This window comes from Triturus cristatus, chromosome 4_2, assembly GCF_964204655.1.
Source record: "Triturus cristatus chromosome 4_2, aTriCri1.1, whole genome shotgun sequence".
NCBI lineage: Eukaryota > Metazoa > Chordata > Amphibia > Caudata > Salamandridae > Triturus > Triturus cristatus.
In genome coordinates this window covers 341,903,215-341,918,803 of record NC_140586.1, presented here as the reverse complement: position 1 = coordinate 341,918,803, position 15,589 = coordinate 341,903,215, and the positions used below count along the sequence as shown (strand labels likewise).

General features: G+C 44.8%; 1 protein-coding gene across 1 annotated transcript in view; it reads left to right on the top strand.

Moving 5' to 3' along the window:
• The window catches only part of LOC146833841 (uncharacterized), a 750,859-nt gene that overhangs the window by 202,643 nt on the left and 532,627 nt on the right, over positions 1-15,589 (top strand). Inside the window, exon 12 of the mRNA XM_085599920.1 lies at positions 15,459-15,510. Within this exon, the coding sequence (XP_085456046.1) occupies positions 15,459-15,510 (52 nt within the window). The remainder of the gene's footprint in view (positions 1-15,458; positions 15,511-15,589) is intronic.

The window sequence follows — 15,589 nt, the reverse complement described above, 5'->3', positions numbered from 1 at the left end:
ATATATTGTTGAACAACTTGTATTTGTTGTTGGTTAAAATTACAATGTGCCCATGATTTCACAGATCAGAGAAACTGCTCAAGGGTTTACTCACGCCCACAGGGATTTGAAGATAAGGGCTGCATCATCTACCAAACAAGCATAGTTGTTACAGTGCCCTTGCTAATTTAGGGGCACCTTTCAAAGTATTAAAGAGAGAAGTGCACTGCTTATAGACATTTAAACAGAAGATGACATCCATAATCTGTCCTTGGCAAACCCCACTGATGACTTATAAGTCATTGTTTCCTCATCCTAGGCCACCAATGTAACACGTGCATAAGTAACCTCAAGGGCAGATTTTAAAACTAACAACACTTAAGGTGGTATCTTCAGCTTTTTAGAGTTTAATATATTTAATGCTATGGAAAGGCAATTTTAAATTGACAAAAGCTATGCATAACCGAGCTTTACTAAGATTCACGTTTGACAATTTTATTTTATTTATTTAAAACGTTTTATATAGTGAAAACATGGCCCAAGAGGGAATCAGAGTGCTTTACAAATAGTCATGAAGAAATAAAAGGAGACAAGTAAAGCAAAAAAAAAAAGAAAAGAATAACATGTTCTTGACAGATACAGGCAGTCACCTCAGAGCTGGTGGAGGAGAACCAGTATAACGGAAGGCTCAAAGGTCTATAAACAATAGTATAACTAAGCAATAAAACATGGGTGTTGAATACAAAAAAATTATCAGGATTGATCCAGGATGTAGCAATGCCAAGCTGGGCAAGGAAGCCTGTACAGAGCCAGGCTGACTGGACAATAAACATTGGTTAATTTCTATTTCAGAAAAGTATTCATCAGTAAAGCTTTTGCTTCTTTTTTGAAGGACACTGTTGAAGGATTGAATCTGGTTTCAGGAGGCAGGGAGTTCCAGATTCTCGAGGCAATACCCGAGAAGGCCGATTGCATGTTTTATTTCTTTGAATTTGTTTTGGTTTCAGCAGCAGGGCGCTAATGTTCCTCGAGGATCGACAACCGCCAGAAAGTTCCAGTTTTTAAGTGAAAGTACAGAGGGGTGCTGAAGTGTAGGGCTTTATGGGTCATTCAGGCAATTTTTAGTTGCATCCTGGTCTCAAATGGGAGCCAATTTAGGGTTTAAAATCCGGAAAGATGTGGTTGCTTTTTGGGGAACCTGTGATGAGCCTTGCAGAGGAGGTCAGAGAAGCCCTAAGAGGTCTTGTAGAGTCTATGATGTGTGGAATTCAGTTGAGAGGCGTTAGGTATTTCATATATTCTTAAATAATGGGAGATTGCTGGGGGGGAGATTAGAATGAATTGAGTTTTGATGGAGTTGAGTTTGAGATGGTTGAAGGTTAGCAGAGCATTGGGTTTTGTGTAGGGTTGTATTGAGTGATCTGATATCATCAGTGGAAGAGATTTTCAGGTACAATTGGGTGTCGTCAGCCTACATGTGATAGTGGATGTTAGATGCTTTAAAGATTTGAGTTACAGGCTCCATGAACAACTTGAAGAGTGTGGGTGAAAGAGAGGATCCCTGAGGGACCACTAGTGAGAATGGAGTAGATTTGGAAAGGGGCTGATTGACTTTAATTCTTTGGGTTCTGTTGTGGAAAAACAAGGCAAACCATTTTAGCACTGAACCAGAAAGACTCATCCTGCATTTGAGTATGTCTAGCAGATTGTCATGTTTGACAGTATCAAAAGCTCACGAGAGGTCAAGGATGATTAAGAGGCAGGATTCATTCCTATCAAGCATTATAAGTGCGTCATTGACTATGTGAGTGAGGGATGTTTTGGTGCTGTGACCCTGACGGAAGCCAGATTAGAATGATCAAATAGGTGGAATTCTTCTATGTGGTTGCATAGTTGGATGCACACATTTCTCAAGGAGCTTCGACATAGTAGGAATGTTAGTGATTGGCCAGAAGTTTTTAAGGTCCTCCAGATCTGCAGTGGGTTTTTTGAGAATGTGTGTAACCTGCCCCGCCATTAGGCAGTTCAGAATCTCATCTTGTAGTAGGGAGGCATTTACTATCTTGGTCCAGTTTGGGAATAAGGACCTCTTGATCTCATTAAAGAAATTCAAGGGAAGTGATTTGAGGGTTTCAGCGTTGAGAGAATGCTGAGTATGGAGATTTCATCAAGACTCCAGTAGGCACTGTTTTTGGTGGTTGATCTATTGTAGGAAGAGACTGCGGAGGAAGGGGGGAGGAGGAGTTGAAAGAGGGTAAGACTGTTGATGGTTCATAGCTGTCCGTAGATCAGTTTCAATCTTATTCGTCTTTTCAAGGAAGAAGGCAGCAAAGTCATCACACTTTGGTTGTGGATAAGAAACCCTTGGTGATAGAAAGGGAAGATTATTGGTCTGGGGTTTAATCAATACAAACTGTTTTTTTGGGTGATTTCTGGCATTAAGTTGACTTTTGAAGAAGATGTCGTTCGCCTTTCTGATGCGCTCATCGTACATACGCCTTCTTGATCTTAAAAGCTTGAGGTGATCAAGGAATGGAGAACTTCTCCAAGATCGCTTAGTTAATCTCATATTACGTCTGTCTATATTTAAACTAACATTGAACCATGGTTTGGAGTCTTTGTTGGACATTCTTTTTAGTTGTAGAATGTTCAACATGGAATTGTTGTAATGGACATGGTCAGACATGGCAATAGTAGGAGACAAGTTCTTATAGCTATGGGATATCATTTCTAACTCCGCTCTGCCTGCGGAGATTTGACTTCTCCACGGTTAATGCGGAGAAGGCAACTCTCCGCACACTCCGCGGGCAAAGCGGAGTTGGCCAGCCAGCCCCCGCATCCACCCCCACTATTACAAGTAAGAAAACATTAAGTAAAAATACATTTTAAACCACTTACCTACGTACTGTGGCGTCCCCGGGCTGCAGTCCTCATCTTTCTCGCCGTATCGGTAATCCTGGTGAAAACAACGCATGCACGTTTGCCCGCGTATTCGCATTTCTCTTAAGAAATGCGCATGTGCAGTTTTCACCAGGATTACCCATACGGACAGGAAGATGAGGACTGCAGCCTGTGGCGCCGCAGTACATAGGTAAGTGGTTTAAAATGTATTTTTACTTAATGTTGGAGGCGGGTGGTGTAGCGGAGCTCCACGGAGTTTGTTTAAGACTCCATGGACCTCCGTGTAGCCCAGCTATGCCCACTACGCCCAGGGTTATTCATTTCATTCAGGTTTGCATTTTGCAAGGTTCTTCTCCAATGTCTGGGTTTCTTTGATTGGGATATTTTCTTGGACCACGGTTCTCTGATGTGGAAGGTGATGTAATCGGGATCCTTCCAGCCACAAGGGACAATCGATTCAAGATGAGTGGAATCGGCATTAGAGATAATTAGGTCCAGAATCAAGCCTAAGGGGCTGTCACAGATTTGAATCAAGTTGCGGTAATCTAGGAAGGTGTGAGGCTATTCACAGACGGATAGTTTGGGTCATTCCCGTGTAGATTGAAGTCTCCGAGGAAGATCTGGGGGAATTGATGACCCAAGTTGGATGACATGTTTTCCATCATTTGGCCAATAAAAGAGAGGTTGTCTCCTGGCGGATGGTAAAAGATATTAGTTTGCAAAAATGTCTGTGGTTGCTTGAGGTGTCTATGCAAAGATATTCGCAGGAGGAGAGAACTGCGATGGGTGACTGTTTTGCTATAAGACTATTGTGGTATATGCAGGCCATCTCTCCACCAGTTCTCTTAGCTCTGTCTAATCTAATACTGTTGTGGCTAAGAGGGACTGAGATGTCCAGGATGGGACCCCAGGAATCATTTAGCCAAGTTTCCGTAAGGATTAGATGGTCAAGTTGCTGAACTAGGATGAGGTCAGCGATGTCTGTCGCATGTTTCACATCTGATCTACAGTTGAGAAGTATGCATTTGACTTGTGCTTTGGAGTCACTGGAAGTAGTCTGTGTGATATGCACTTGCTTAAGGTTGGAAGTATTTATAGAAATGGAGTTGTGCCTGGGTACTCTATAAGAGTTCAAAGAAATAGTTTGTAAAAGCCCCAGCTTGTCTGGCTCGCCTATGTGTGTGGAATTGTATGCTAGTAGGAGGGAGTGAATGCTTCTGTCTGTTAGATAATTTGCAATTCTAAGGGGTCTAAAGGCGTCGCTAGGGTAGCATGTGGTTGTCCATCTCCAGCAGGGAGACGTTAAGTTTGGATAGATCCTCTTAGCAGAGGGAGGAGATGTCAGCTTAGAGTGGTAGTTAGGAGCTGGTTTTTGGATAGTTCTGATAATCCCCGATGACCTGTAAAATGACATGCCATTAGTCAACTCAGAGGTGATGTTTATGAGCGTTTGTAAGTCAGCCTTAAGTTGTTGAAGTTCCTGAGGGTTCTCATCCATTTTGGATGTGGGACCGGAGTGGTGATAAGTAGCTGTGGAATGGTTCTGGGTGCAAGGAGTTGATAAGCTGGTCATGCTGGTGGTGTTAGGGTACGACTGGCATGATGGGGAGAGAGGAGGGGAGGATGAGTTGGTTGGGTGGTTAAGCTTGTGTGGCTGTGAGGACAAGAACTGAATCTGTGGTGGCACTGGGGATAGCAGAGTAGTGATGTTGTTCAGAATTCGGGATTCAGACTTCAAGGTAGTCAGTGTGTGACCAAGAGGAAGTATCATAGGGAAGTTAGTAGCGTGTAAGCAGGCAATTTTGAAGGATAGGATCAGAGTGTGTGGGACAGATCTATTGCTATATATGTTGGTGACCCCTAATTTTGAGGAAAGGAAATGGTGCTGTCTGAATTGTCGGATCACTGTGAGAGAATCAGACCCCTCCGGAAGTGGTGACATGTTGGGGATATGTGAGCTACTCATGGTGGAGGAGTTAATGGGGGGAAGGAGTGTAGTGTTTAAGTTGGTGGGGCTAAGTAAGGAGACTGCTTGGGGATCCTGTGTAGTGAATGAGGCGCTAGGACACCTATTTGATTCGACCGGGGTCATTGTTAGTGAAGGACTTCTTGATGGTGGGGAAAATTTCATCAAAAGCCCCTAGTTTAGGGTCTGAAGCTTGCATGAGGATAATCCCGATGTTATATATTTGGAGATGGTAGCAACTGTTTTGTATGTAGTTAAAGCGGCTACCAAGAGTCTTAGGCCATGTAGAAGTTCTTAGAGGAAGTGATCCGGAGTAGTGAGTATAGTGCTTTCCTCCATTGAGCTCTTCCTTTAGTGTAGAAGATCAGATCGTTTATTTTAGTTCCTTTTTCAAACAGAAGTATGGGTCGGAGATTAGGATTTCTGCATATGATTTAAGAAGTCTGTGTTTGAGGGATTTGGATGCATTTTTTGATAGGTTAGGTAGGTATTTAATTAAGAAACCACTGTGTCCCACCGGCTCTAGCTTGAAGTCCAGTACTCTCTTTGAGCAAGTAACCATGATGAGAATAACGCTAGAAGGGCGGAGGTTAAGATGGCTCACGGGGAGGAAGAGTAGAGTACATAAGGATAATGTGTCAGCCTCTCGCCAGAGATTATCTTAATAGGTGAGCGATATCATCTGATGTTGGTTTACACCACAGTGAGGAAATTAAAGATCTTAATATTAAACAGAGCCGAGTTTAGGAGAGGATGTGTTTTGTCCAGTGAAGATACTATGTCCAAGTGAAGACTTCATTCAATATTGGCTAGTAGGGCAGAAAGCCGGGACAATTAAAAAGAGGACTGATCTGCTAGTGCATATCACAGCATTGCCCTTGTTAAAATGACAGTATAGATTGATTTTCTTGCTACCTCAAAGTGTGTACAGACTGGAAATGGAGTAGAAATTTTAGTGAGCATAAAAGTTACAAGACGGCCGCCACAATAGCTCAATAGAAGATGTGTGTGATGCAGTCCTTCTTTAATTTCCAGTGAAGGAGAACGATCACCATTTTGAAGAGGGGCCCGTTGTAGTGAAGGTGTGTTGGAGACCACAAAATTGAGGGACGAGACTAGGTTCCCTCAGATAATGCGCAGGACGATTCCCATCAACAGGCAGTCAGAGAGCAGATCCCATGACATGGTTCTCAGATCCTGGGAAACAGACCCCCCAGCCACAACAAACAGCACCAGAGGCTCATCTGGAATTGAGTCTGCTGAGCCAGGCAGCCCACTGATCGATGCTTCTCTCAAGGAATACACTAGCCCTTGATTCGCAGCCACAAAGTAGAGCAGGACGAGGTAAATTGGGAGAGACCGGGACAAGACTACAGTCAGCAGTGCGATGGATAAGCTGACCGCAGGAGCAATGCCTGGCACACCAGTGAGTGGACAGATGGCTGTCCCAGTCAGCCCCCTTTGTGGTGATAGAGTCAAAGCGAATAAGCAGCTGTACTCCTCCAGCTGCGTTGAACTCACCACGCCTCGAGTGCGGCTGTGTGGCAGGGGTGGTAGCAAGCAACTCAGCTCCTGCTGAGTGCTACCAAGCAAAAGCGAGGGAGCCTCAAAAGACAATTAATGGTCAGATTATCCACCCTGACTCCTGGTTCCTCAGACGGAAACCGGGGACAGCATAAGGCCCAAAGCAGCGGCAGCAGACAAGCAGGGAAAGCTATGGGACAGCCAGTCAGCTCCGTGTTAGAGGCCGCTGCAGGGGGACTACTCCCCAGGGTCCACAGTATCAAGGGAGCGTCCATAAGAACAGCCAGTAAGTGGACCAGGTTTCTGTCATGTGCAAGTCATATCCCATTCAACAAGCATTTGCAATGCAATAGGTCTCACATTTGCGAGAGTTTAAGCTAATGGCATTGTAAATGACAATGCCTTTTAATTCTGTTTTGATAATTAACATAAATAAAAGGCATTGACATTTACAATGCCAATAGCTCAAGCTCTTGTAAATGCGAGACCAATTTCACTTCAAAGAAGCAACCGCCATTGTCCCGGGCTACTTGGAAAGTCAAAGCACGCAGGGTGCGCTGACTGTTGCAGGAAAGCATGTAGCGCCTGCAGTAGGGGAAAATCATTAAAGAAAATAGTGCTGACAGACTAAATAAGACATACCCTGTAAATAACAGAAGTAAAAGGGCCAGTCCCCATGGGAGGCTACAAATGAAGACAAGGCAGTACTAAGGCGGTTCTTCCAAGCCTATCAACGAATCAGAATCCAGCATTTACAAAGGATAATGACACAAGTCAATGACAAATATGGGCAGAGAGTGGGCGGAGCTTCAACTCCATAAGTTGCCTCGCAGAGAAGCGCATGCGCTGCCCTGGCTCGATTTAAAAAGCAATGTAAGGCCTAGGGTAGTAATTTGGTCCACCACCAGATGGCAACATAAGAATTGTCTTTTCTTCATCCTAAGGACAGTAGATCCAGGTATGTCCTTATCTTCTTGCTCTATTTTTCGAAAACCTGTCATTGCTTTTAATATGTTGAGGTAGTTGTGCAGCTTTTGGCAAACGGTATGTATTGTTGGTCCATAAACGTTTTCGACTTTTCCTTGGGTAGGGTTCAACAAATATTTATATATTTTTGTTTCAGTCAAGAAGCGTGATGCGGTATGCTAACACGAATAATGTCCTTCTTTTCATCAGATGTGTTTTGTCTCACCACTCCCGTCCTTCAGTGCCTCTGGGACCTGCTTGACACCCTCTCGCCCAACGTCACCTTCTTCACAGAAACCTGGACCAACGCCACATCCTGCCCCGACATCGCCACCGCCATCCCCGATGGATACAAGATCCAGAGAAAGGACCGCTCCCACCGCCCAGAAGGAGTATTCGCCATCGCACACATGACCTCCCTCCGACTCGCCACCTCCAGCACGAGCGACCCCCACAACAACACAGAACACCTCCACTTCTAGATCCAGACCAACCCTAAGACCACGCTATGCGGCACCCTCGCCTACAGACCTCGTACCCTGTCTGCAAACACCATTGCCGACCTCATCTCACCCCACGCCATCACCTCCATGGACTACATCCTCATCGGAGACCTGAACTTCCACCTCGACAACCTCAGCGACCCGGACTTCACCACCCTCCTGGACAACCTCTCCAACCTCGGACTGAAGCAGCTCGTCACCACCCCCACTCACAGAGAAGGATACACCCTTGACCCTATCTTCACAGGAGGGACTAACGTCCACTTCAGCCACACCATGCAGCCGCTCTGGACGGACCACCACTGCATACATTTTACCTTCAACACCACCACCGCACTCAAACCGGCACCGCGCCCACCACAAAGGAACTGGAGCAAGATTACGGAGGAACACCTCAACACCACCCTCCTCTTAGACCCCCCCTGCACCACGACAACGCCAACGGCTCAGCCAAAGAACTTCACCACTGGATCTCCAGCTGCACCGGCAAGCTCACATCCCTCCGCCACCCCACCAAACAACGCCCCCTGACGGCCGCCTGGTTCACCACTGAACTCCAAGAAGCCAGGCGCTCCTGCAGATGCCTCGAGAAAACCTGGTGAAACCGGAAAACCACGGAAGACCTAAACAACCACAGGAGCGCCCTGAAGGAATACCACCAGCGTAAAAGAGACACCAAGCGGACCTTCATCAAGAACAAAATCCACACAAACGCAACCAATGCTAAAGAACTTTTCAACATCATACAGCAACTCACCAAACCCCCCAGCGAAGCCACGGACATCGCACCATCCCAGGAACTCTGCAACAAGCTCAGCTCCTACTTCCATCTGCAAATCAAGGCCCTCTACGACAATTTCAGCGAACTGACACCATCCCCCTCCCCACAGCCGACAACGATCTGACCATCACAACCTGGAATCTTGCCACCGTTGAACACACCACCGCGACCATGAAGAACACCCACTCTGGAGCTCCCACGGACCCCTTCCCACTGTACATCTACCACAGGGGCGCTGCCGCCATCGCACCCGAACTAGGATGAACCATCAACACCTCCTTCATCTTCACAGATGACTGGAAGCGGGCGTAGGTCAAACCCCTCCTCAAGAAACCCGCGGCCGACCCAACGGACCTGAAATACTACCGGCCCATCTCCCTCCTCCCCTCCACCACCAAAGTCACAGAGAGCCTCGTAAACGCTCAGCTGACCGCCTTCATCGAAGAGAACTCCATCCTAGACTTCTCCGAGTCTGGATTCCGCAGCAACCACAGCACCGAGACCGCCCTCCTCACCGCCACAGATGACATCCACATGCTACTTGACAAGGGCCACACCGCAGCCCTCATCCTACTAGACCTCTCCGCAGCCTTCGACAACATCTCACATCGCACTCTCACCACCAGACTTCACGACGCTGGGATATGAGGAACTGCCCTCAACTGGATCAATCCTTTCTGTCTGGCAGAGCCCAGAGGATCAGACTCCCTCTGTTCCTCTCCGAACCCACAGAGATTAACTGCGGAGTACACCTAGGATGATCGCTCAGCCCCATGCTCTTCAACATCTACATGGCCCCCTTCGTCAGACAGCATGGATTCAGCATAGTATCATATGCGGACGACACTCAGCTCATCCTCTCCCTCACTAAGAACCCCGAAGACACCAGACTCTGCTTCCAGGAAGGCATGAAGGACGTTGCAGCGTGGATGAAAAATAGATGCCTGAAGCTCAACATTGGAGAAGACTGAGGTCCTCATCCTCGAACCCTCCACCTCCGCCTGGGACAACACCTGGTGGTCCTCCACCCTCGGAAGTCCACACATCCCTACAAACGATGCACGGAACCTCGGAATCATCCTTGACTCCTCCCTCAGCATGACCTGCCAGATCAACTCTGTCGCCTCTACCAGTTTCAACTACAATGGATAACCCCAGAATGCAGAAAGACTGTCACCCACGCACTCATAACCAGCAGAGTGGACTACAGCAACGCCCTCTACGCTGGAATCAACAGAACTCTTCTACACAAGCTTCAAACCATCCAGAACGCCGTAGCCAGACTCGTCCCCGGGACCCCGCGGCACGAACACATGACCCAAAACCTATGAGACCTCCACTGGCTCCCCGTCGAGAAAAGAGAAACCTTCAAATTGCTCACCCAGGCCTACAGATCCCTCCATAACATCGGACCCAAATACCTCAACAAGAATCTCCTTCCACATACCCACAAGGAACCTCCGCTCCACCGACCTCGCCCTGGCACAGACACCCCCCCCCGCATCCACAGAAGCAGAGCAGGCGGAAGAGCCTTCTCCTACGTCACAGCCAAGGCCTGGAACGAGCTCCCAGTTAACATCAGATGCTCCCCGACCCTGCACACCTTCAGGAAGAGCCTCAGGACCTTGCTCTTCGACTGAAGTGGAACTGCAACCCCCCCCCTTGCCCCCCAGCACCTTGAGACTCTCACGGGTGAGTAGCGCACTTTATTAAACCCTGATAGATTGATTGATTGACTATTGAGCTCTGCCGTTGTACTGTACCTCGGTGTCTGGTTCTGTTAATGCTGTGCCCTCTCTTTGTACCTCTCATCCCAGTGGTACTAGACCCTCCCCCTTTCTACCATTCTCCTTCCTGTGCCCTTGTGTTTGTATGTCAACTTGCCGTTCTGCTAACACATGCAATGAAGTCTCAAAATTCAAAATGGAGTACATTTTACTTAGGTTGGGGGCAATGGGCCAGCGTATGGTTGCTCCTACATGGTGGTTCTGCCAGCAGAGATAGGGTTAAATGTTTGGAGTGACTGGAGCTGCAAAATATGCCCTCCAGCAATGATGCTTTTGGGGAGCACGTTTCTACTGGTTTAGTTTTATAGATCTAAATGGGGTAAATGCGCGTGATTGATGAACATGCTGGGCCTCAACCAGGGTTTTAAGTGGGCCGGGTCTCACCGGTGCTGAGCACCGGCAGATTTTGAAAGAGGGCCTCGAAACGGGTCTCTATCGGGCTCTGTTTTGTGCCCTGGCACAGGCGGTCTCTGTCGGACTGCAGTGACCGCAGGCACATCGATGTGTGCTGCTCAGATTGCTCACTTCTCACTAGTGGAGAAGTTACGGCATGATGTAATGGAAGGTAAGCGTGGAAGGGGAAGGGAAATCCTTTAAAGAGTGTCATTTTCTCTCTGGAGTTCCCTTCTTTTTTAAACCCAGGAGCAGCAACATTGTCGTGGTGTCACCAGGGCTTTAAGTTGAAGCTTTTTCAATATAATATACAAGCCATAGTTGCCGCTTATTTATCTTGTGCAACTAACAACCATTGACAAAGCCAATAGTCCTGGCTTGTTGTAGGTGTCATGTTACTTGGTGTATCATATATCTGGATGCAATGATAGAAACAGAAAAATACAAGTCGGGAGGCACACTATGCTAAGCACAGATTTTTAGGTTACTTGTTTTTAAGCCATGCCCTTAATTACATTGTCCACACCCCTTTGAGTGACCCCCCAGTTTTTTCATCCTACTTAAAGCCCTGGACAACAATTTTAAGATCTTTTTTTAGATCAGTACAAGTTTTGCACCCAAACATAGTCTTTCTCTAGACAAAATAGTATTCAGTCATGGAAGATAAGTATTCCAAATCTCAATATTAGAAGAATAGAAGTTGCAAATAATTTTATCAATGCCCGGTGTGTTGCCTGTCTTTTGATGCTATGATTACCTTGTATCAACGAAAGAGTCAAGAACAGTCCTTCTCGCCACTACATTCCAAGAATGAAAATGAATGGTAAGAATTTTGAAAATCAGGGACTTAATGATTACAGATTCATAGATCGACAGACGGGATCACTTTTCCATAATTCACTAATCTGTTGTCTTGGCTCTTAATGATATCTCCCAGTTTTCCATTGCTGGCTTTTTGCTTATCACTCACCTATACTTTATAGGACATACTTAGCATTCCTCGAGCCTCTCTAGAAGTGGTATATTTCCCTTTACGTTTGGATAATAGCTCTGACCTGACCTTGTGACATACTTTTTCTAACTACGAGGAGGTTTTCTTAAACCCAAAGATTTGATTTTAAAAATGAACTTCATGAAGCACTGCTATACAATTTCTAGGAGTCTGACATGGAAATTAGACAGTTTTCTTCTGAAGTGGCAATAAAGAAATCCTCCAAGAAAGGTAACAATCGATCAGACAATTTTGGCAAAAAGATAAAAACACATTCAACTGTTGCATATTAATAATTGGTGTCAGTCAATTTTGTCTCCAGATGCCATTTCTTCAGTCATGATTAGTTAGAGAGTCATGGCAACTCTTGAGTCATTAGTTTAGCTTCATGCCTGATAATATGTACCTATAGCTTATGTCTACTATATACACAGCGAATTTTTTAAGTGCATCCCCTTGCACTAAAGGTAAGGCTGGAGGTTTTTAGGACCCTGTCCTTCCATTACAAGCATTCACACCCTCTGTATTTTTGCTATATCAATTAATTTAGGGACTTTTCATCACAGAGCTCATCCTCTCTGGAATACCCCACATTTATCCACACGCAAAAAGGCTTTGCTGGCGGCACGCAATGGTTTGAATTGGCACCTAAATTCCTCAGCAATTTTGTTTTTAGGAGTGGTCTCACAATTTCTCTTTGCTTGTCATTCTGCACTAATGAATACACAGTACATAATGTCAGGGTCTGTTTGCTATTGTAAATATTAAATACATTAATTTCAGGCCTTGCAGGAAAAATAAGTGCCATATGCTTTACGTCTAGGATGTCTCTTACTAACCTGTTGACACTTAAATTAAAGACAGTAGTTGTCAACGTAGCTCGCCCCTACAGCAAAGTGGCCAGGGGATGGTTTGTAAACTCATTGTTGTGGGTTATATGAGAGGGAAACAAGGATCATGACTCTTAAAGCCTACAGATGTCCATGTTGCTACAGAATGTAAGTAATTCGTGGTTTGTTAAGCACAATCCCTTAAATTCCAGGACAGAACTGTCAAATTGGGTAGATGAAGTGGTAAACTGAGGCATATATGATACATCTCTTTGTAATGAAAGAGGCGAAACCAAACAATCTACCTGATATTAATTAGAGGCAGCGTTACATAAGATCACATCCATTTTTGGGATAGTTTCTGCATGGTTTCAGGAGTCACTGAAAACAATTTTGGTGCTTGGGAAATCGTTGGAATAGGATATTTTTGTTTTACTAGCAGTATTGTTAAGAGGTATTTGGTGATACTGAATTGACAGTAGAGTATCTTGGTACTCTCACCATTCAAAGTGAATTTCATAAAATCATTTGTGGGCCCATTGTAATGAAAAACCTCTCAGTCCTCAAATCAAGTATGATAAAAGAGTAACATTACTTAATTGATAATAGCGCTTTCTAGATAGTCGCTCCCTTTTTTTTCTCCTTTTCCTTTTTCTTTTATATAAGCATTGGCTCCCAATCAAAACACAGTAGATCTTGAAAAGTGAAGCCCTGTTACAAAGATCTAGTAATCCAATGTATCTCTTTTTTCAACTGATCCTTCTCCATTGTTTACCTCACCTATACCTTTCTCAACAAATCCCCAACTAGAAAGCACCTTCGAGGAAGAACTGCTCTTTATCTCAGAGGTCAGTATCAATCCAAAATTAATTTGACATTTTCTCCTATTCTTTGGGATCTTGGCATCTCTGCAGGTGCCACAGTGGATCCCCTGTGCCCATCAATCGTCATCCCTTAAAGGGATTACTCCGAAAGTGTTCATTACCCTCCAAAGCATAACTAAAACCAAGCTCAATTGAGCACAAATCTGGGCAGCCGGCCTCCGTCTCAGTCCAAAATATTTAAACCACATCACCCTTTTTGCGCAAGTTACCAATAGGAAATAACAAAAAATACAGTATAATAAATACATTAGATAATATTGAAATTGTTTGGTAAATGTTTTATATAGCTTTAAAACCAAAAAGGGGACTGATATACATTTTGATCCTGTTTCATAGATAAGAGCCTACCGGTTTGCGATTTTCATGTGTGAGTGATAGGGTTCTGAATCTAATACATGCCTGAATGATTAGCCGATGAGATCATCTCAAGACCGGTTTCTTGTGGTCTTGTTCCCCTGTAAGAATCTAGGTTGCACTATTAGGCGTAGCCTGGAGTTTAAAAAATATCCTTGCTGGCTATACCAACTTTTAGTCTACAGTAACTCTAGCAATCGTAGCTCCATGATCAACTGGCAAGAAGAGACACATTTTCCAGATGGAAAGTGATGATAGTTGGATGTTCAGAGTCAATACATGACTCCTATGGTTGGTATTGTGTCAGAATTGTAGATATGAACGTCCTCGACTATTATTAAGTGTTTAGCTTTCTTCAAAATCCACGAGAAGAACTGTCTTATTTCCATTTAGACTGATAATTGAATTGCCTGAGTGAGATGGTTTGTATCCTTGCTAATGCAGATATAGGTAGCCAGACAAACAGGAAATCATTTGGTTGCTGTCAACATAGTTTTGAAACCTGTCTCCTAGATCCTGTAGCAGATGACCTCGCTTTAAATAGAAATGAAATAAAAGTGACAGCAAAAAGGAACCTGAAGGGACTTCGCAGATAACTATGGTAGACCCATATCTACCTTAGGCCACCTTCATCATTAAAAAAATCAACAAAGCATTTGTATGTGAGTTCTTACACTCAGTCACTGGCAGCACCTTCCTGCACATATGGCCTTGTAATGCTAGGTGGCATGAAGCAAGCCAGCTAGTTCCCACCTATTATTCATGATGTAGGAAAAATAGTTGTCAGACTTTGGTATATATTTAGGGTCATATTTATGTGAGGGTTGTGTCATGTTTGCACCATGCAACATGGTACATGCGTGACACAAACCTCTATGTCAGATTTTGCGTGGCTCTAAGTGTCTTAAAAAACCTGGAGTAATGCAATGCAGTGCAAATCACAGCGTTGCGTTACTCTGCCCTGGGAAGGCATTCCAGGGCACTTCCATGCATTTTAACGCATCCCCAGATTTACAAGAACTTGTAAACCTGGGGCAGCTCCAAAATCTTACACCTTTCTATGTGCAGCACACATACAAAGAGGAATATGCCTTCCGGGAATGCTTTTGTGCAGGAAGGTGCCCCTTCCTGCACAAAAACAATCCTGTATGCAACACAGGCACCCTTGCACCATGGTGCAAGGGTACCTGCATTGGTGCTAGGCTTCCAAAAGGGTGCCAGCGCAAGGAAAAGGACAGGAATGTGCTGAATTGCCTTAAATATGGTGTATTCATTCCCTTTCCCTATCACACATTGCAGAACAGCAAGGTGGGTTTCTTCGCTGCACCGTGTGACTTGGCCATACGTATGGCCCTAAATGTTTGAAGATTAAGATCAGTGAGCATGCTAGGGGACTGAGGAAATCTTTTTTTTGAGGCAAAGGGTAGTTCCCATGTCAATATGTGGACTTATGGGACCTCAGGCCAGAACATCACTGTGGTGTCATTTCTTTTTCTTGAACTCTACAAGCTCAGACACCAGTGCTTTTGATTTGAAAAGATGTTTACCAAACCAGAAAACATTTCCAATTACTCATGTTTCTTTTTTGTTTTGTTTCAGTGATTGTTCAATGCAACACTCCAGGAAAACAATTAACTGCCCCCATTACACAGTGAGTACAATGAGAAGGATCAGCCACTTTATGAAACAGTTATCAGCATTTTAACTAGTGTGTAACTGGTAGAAATTGT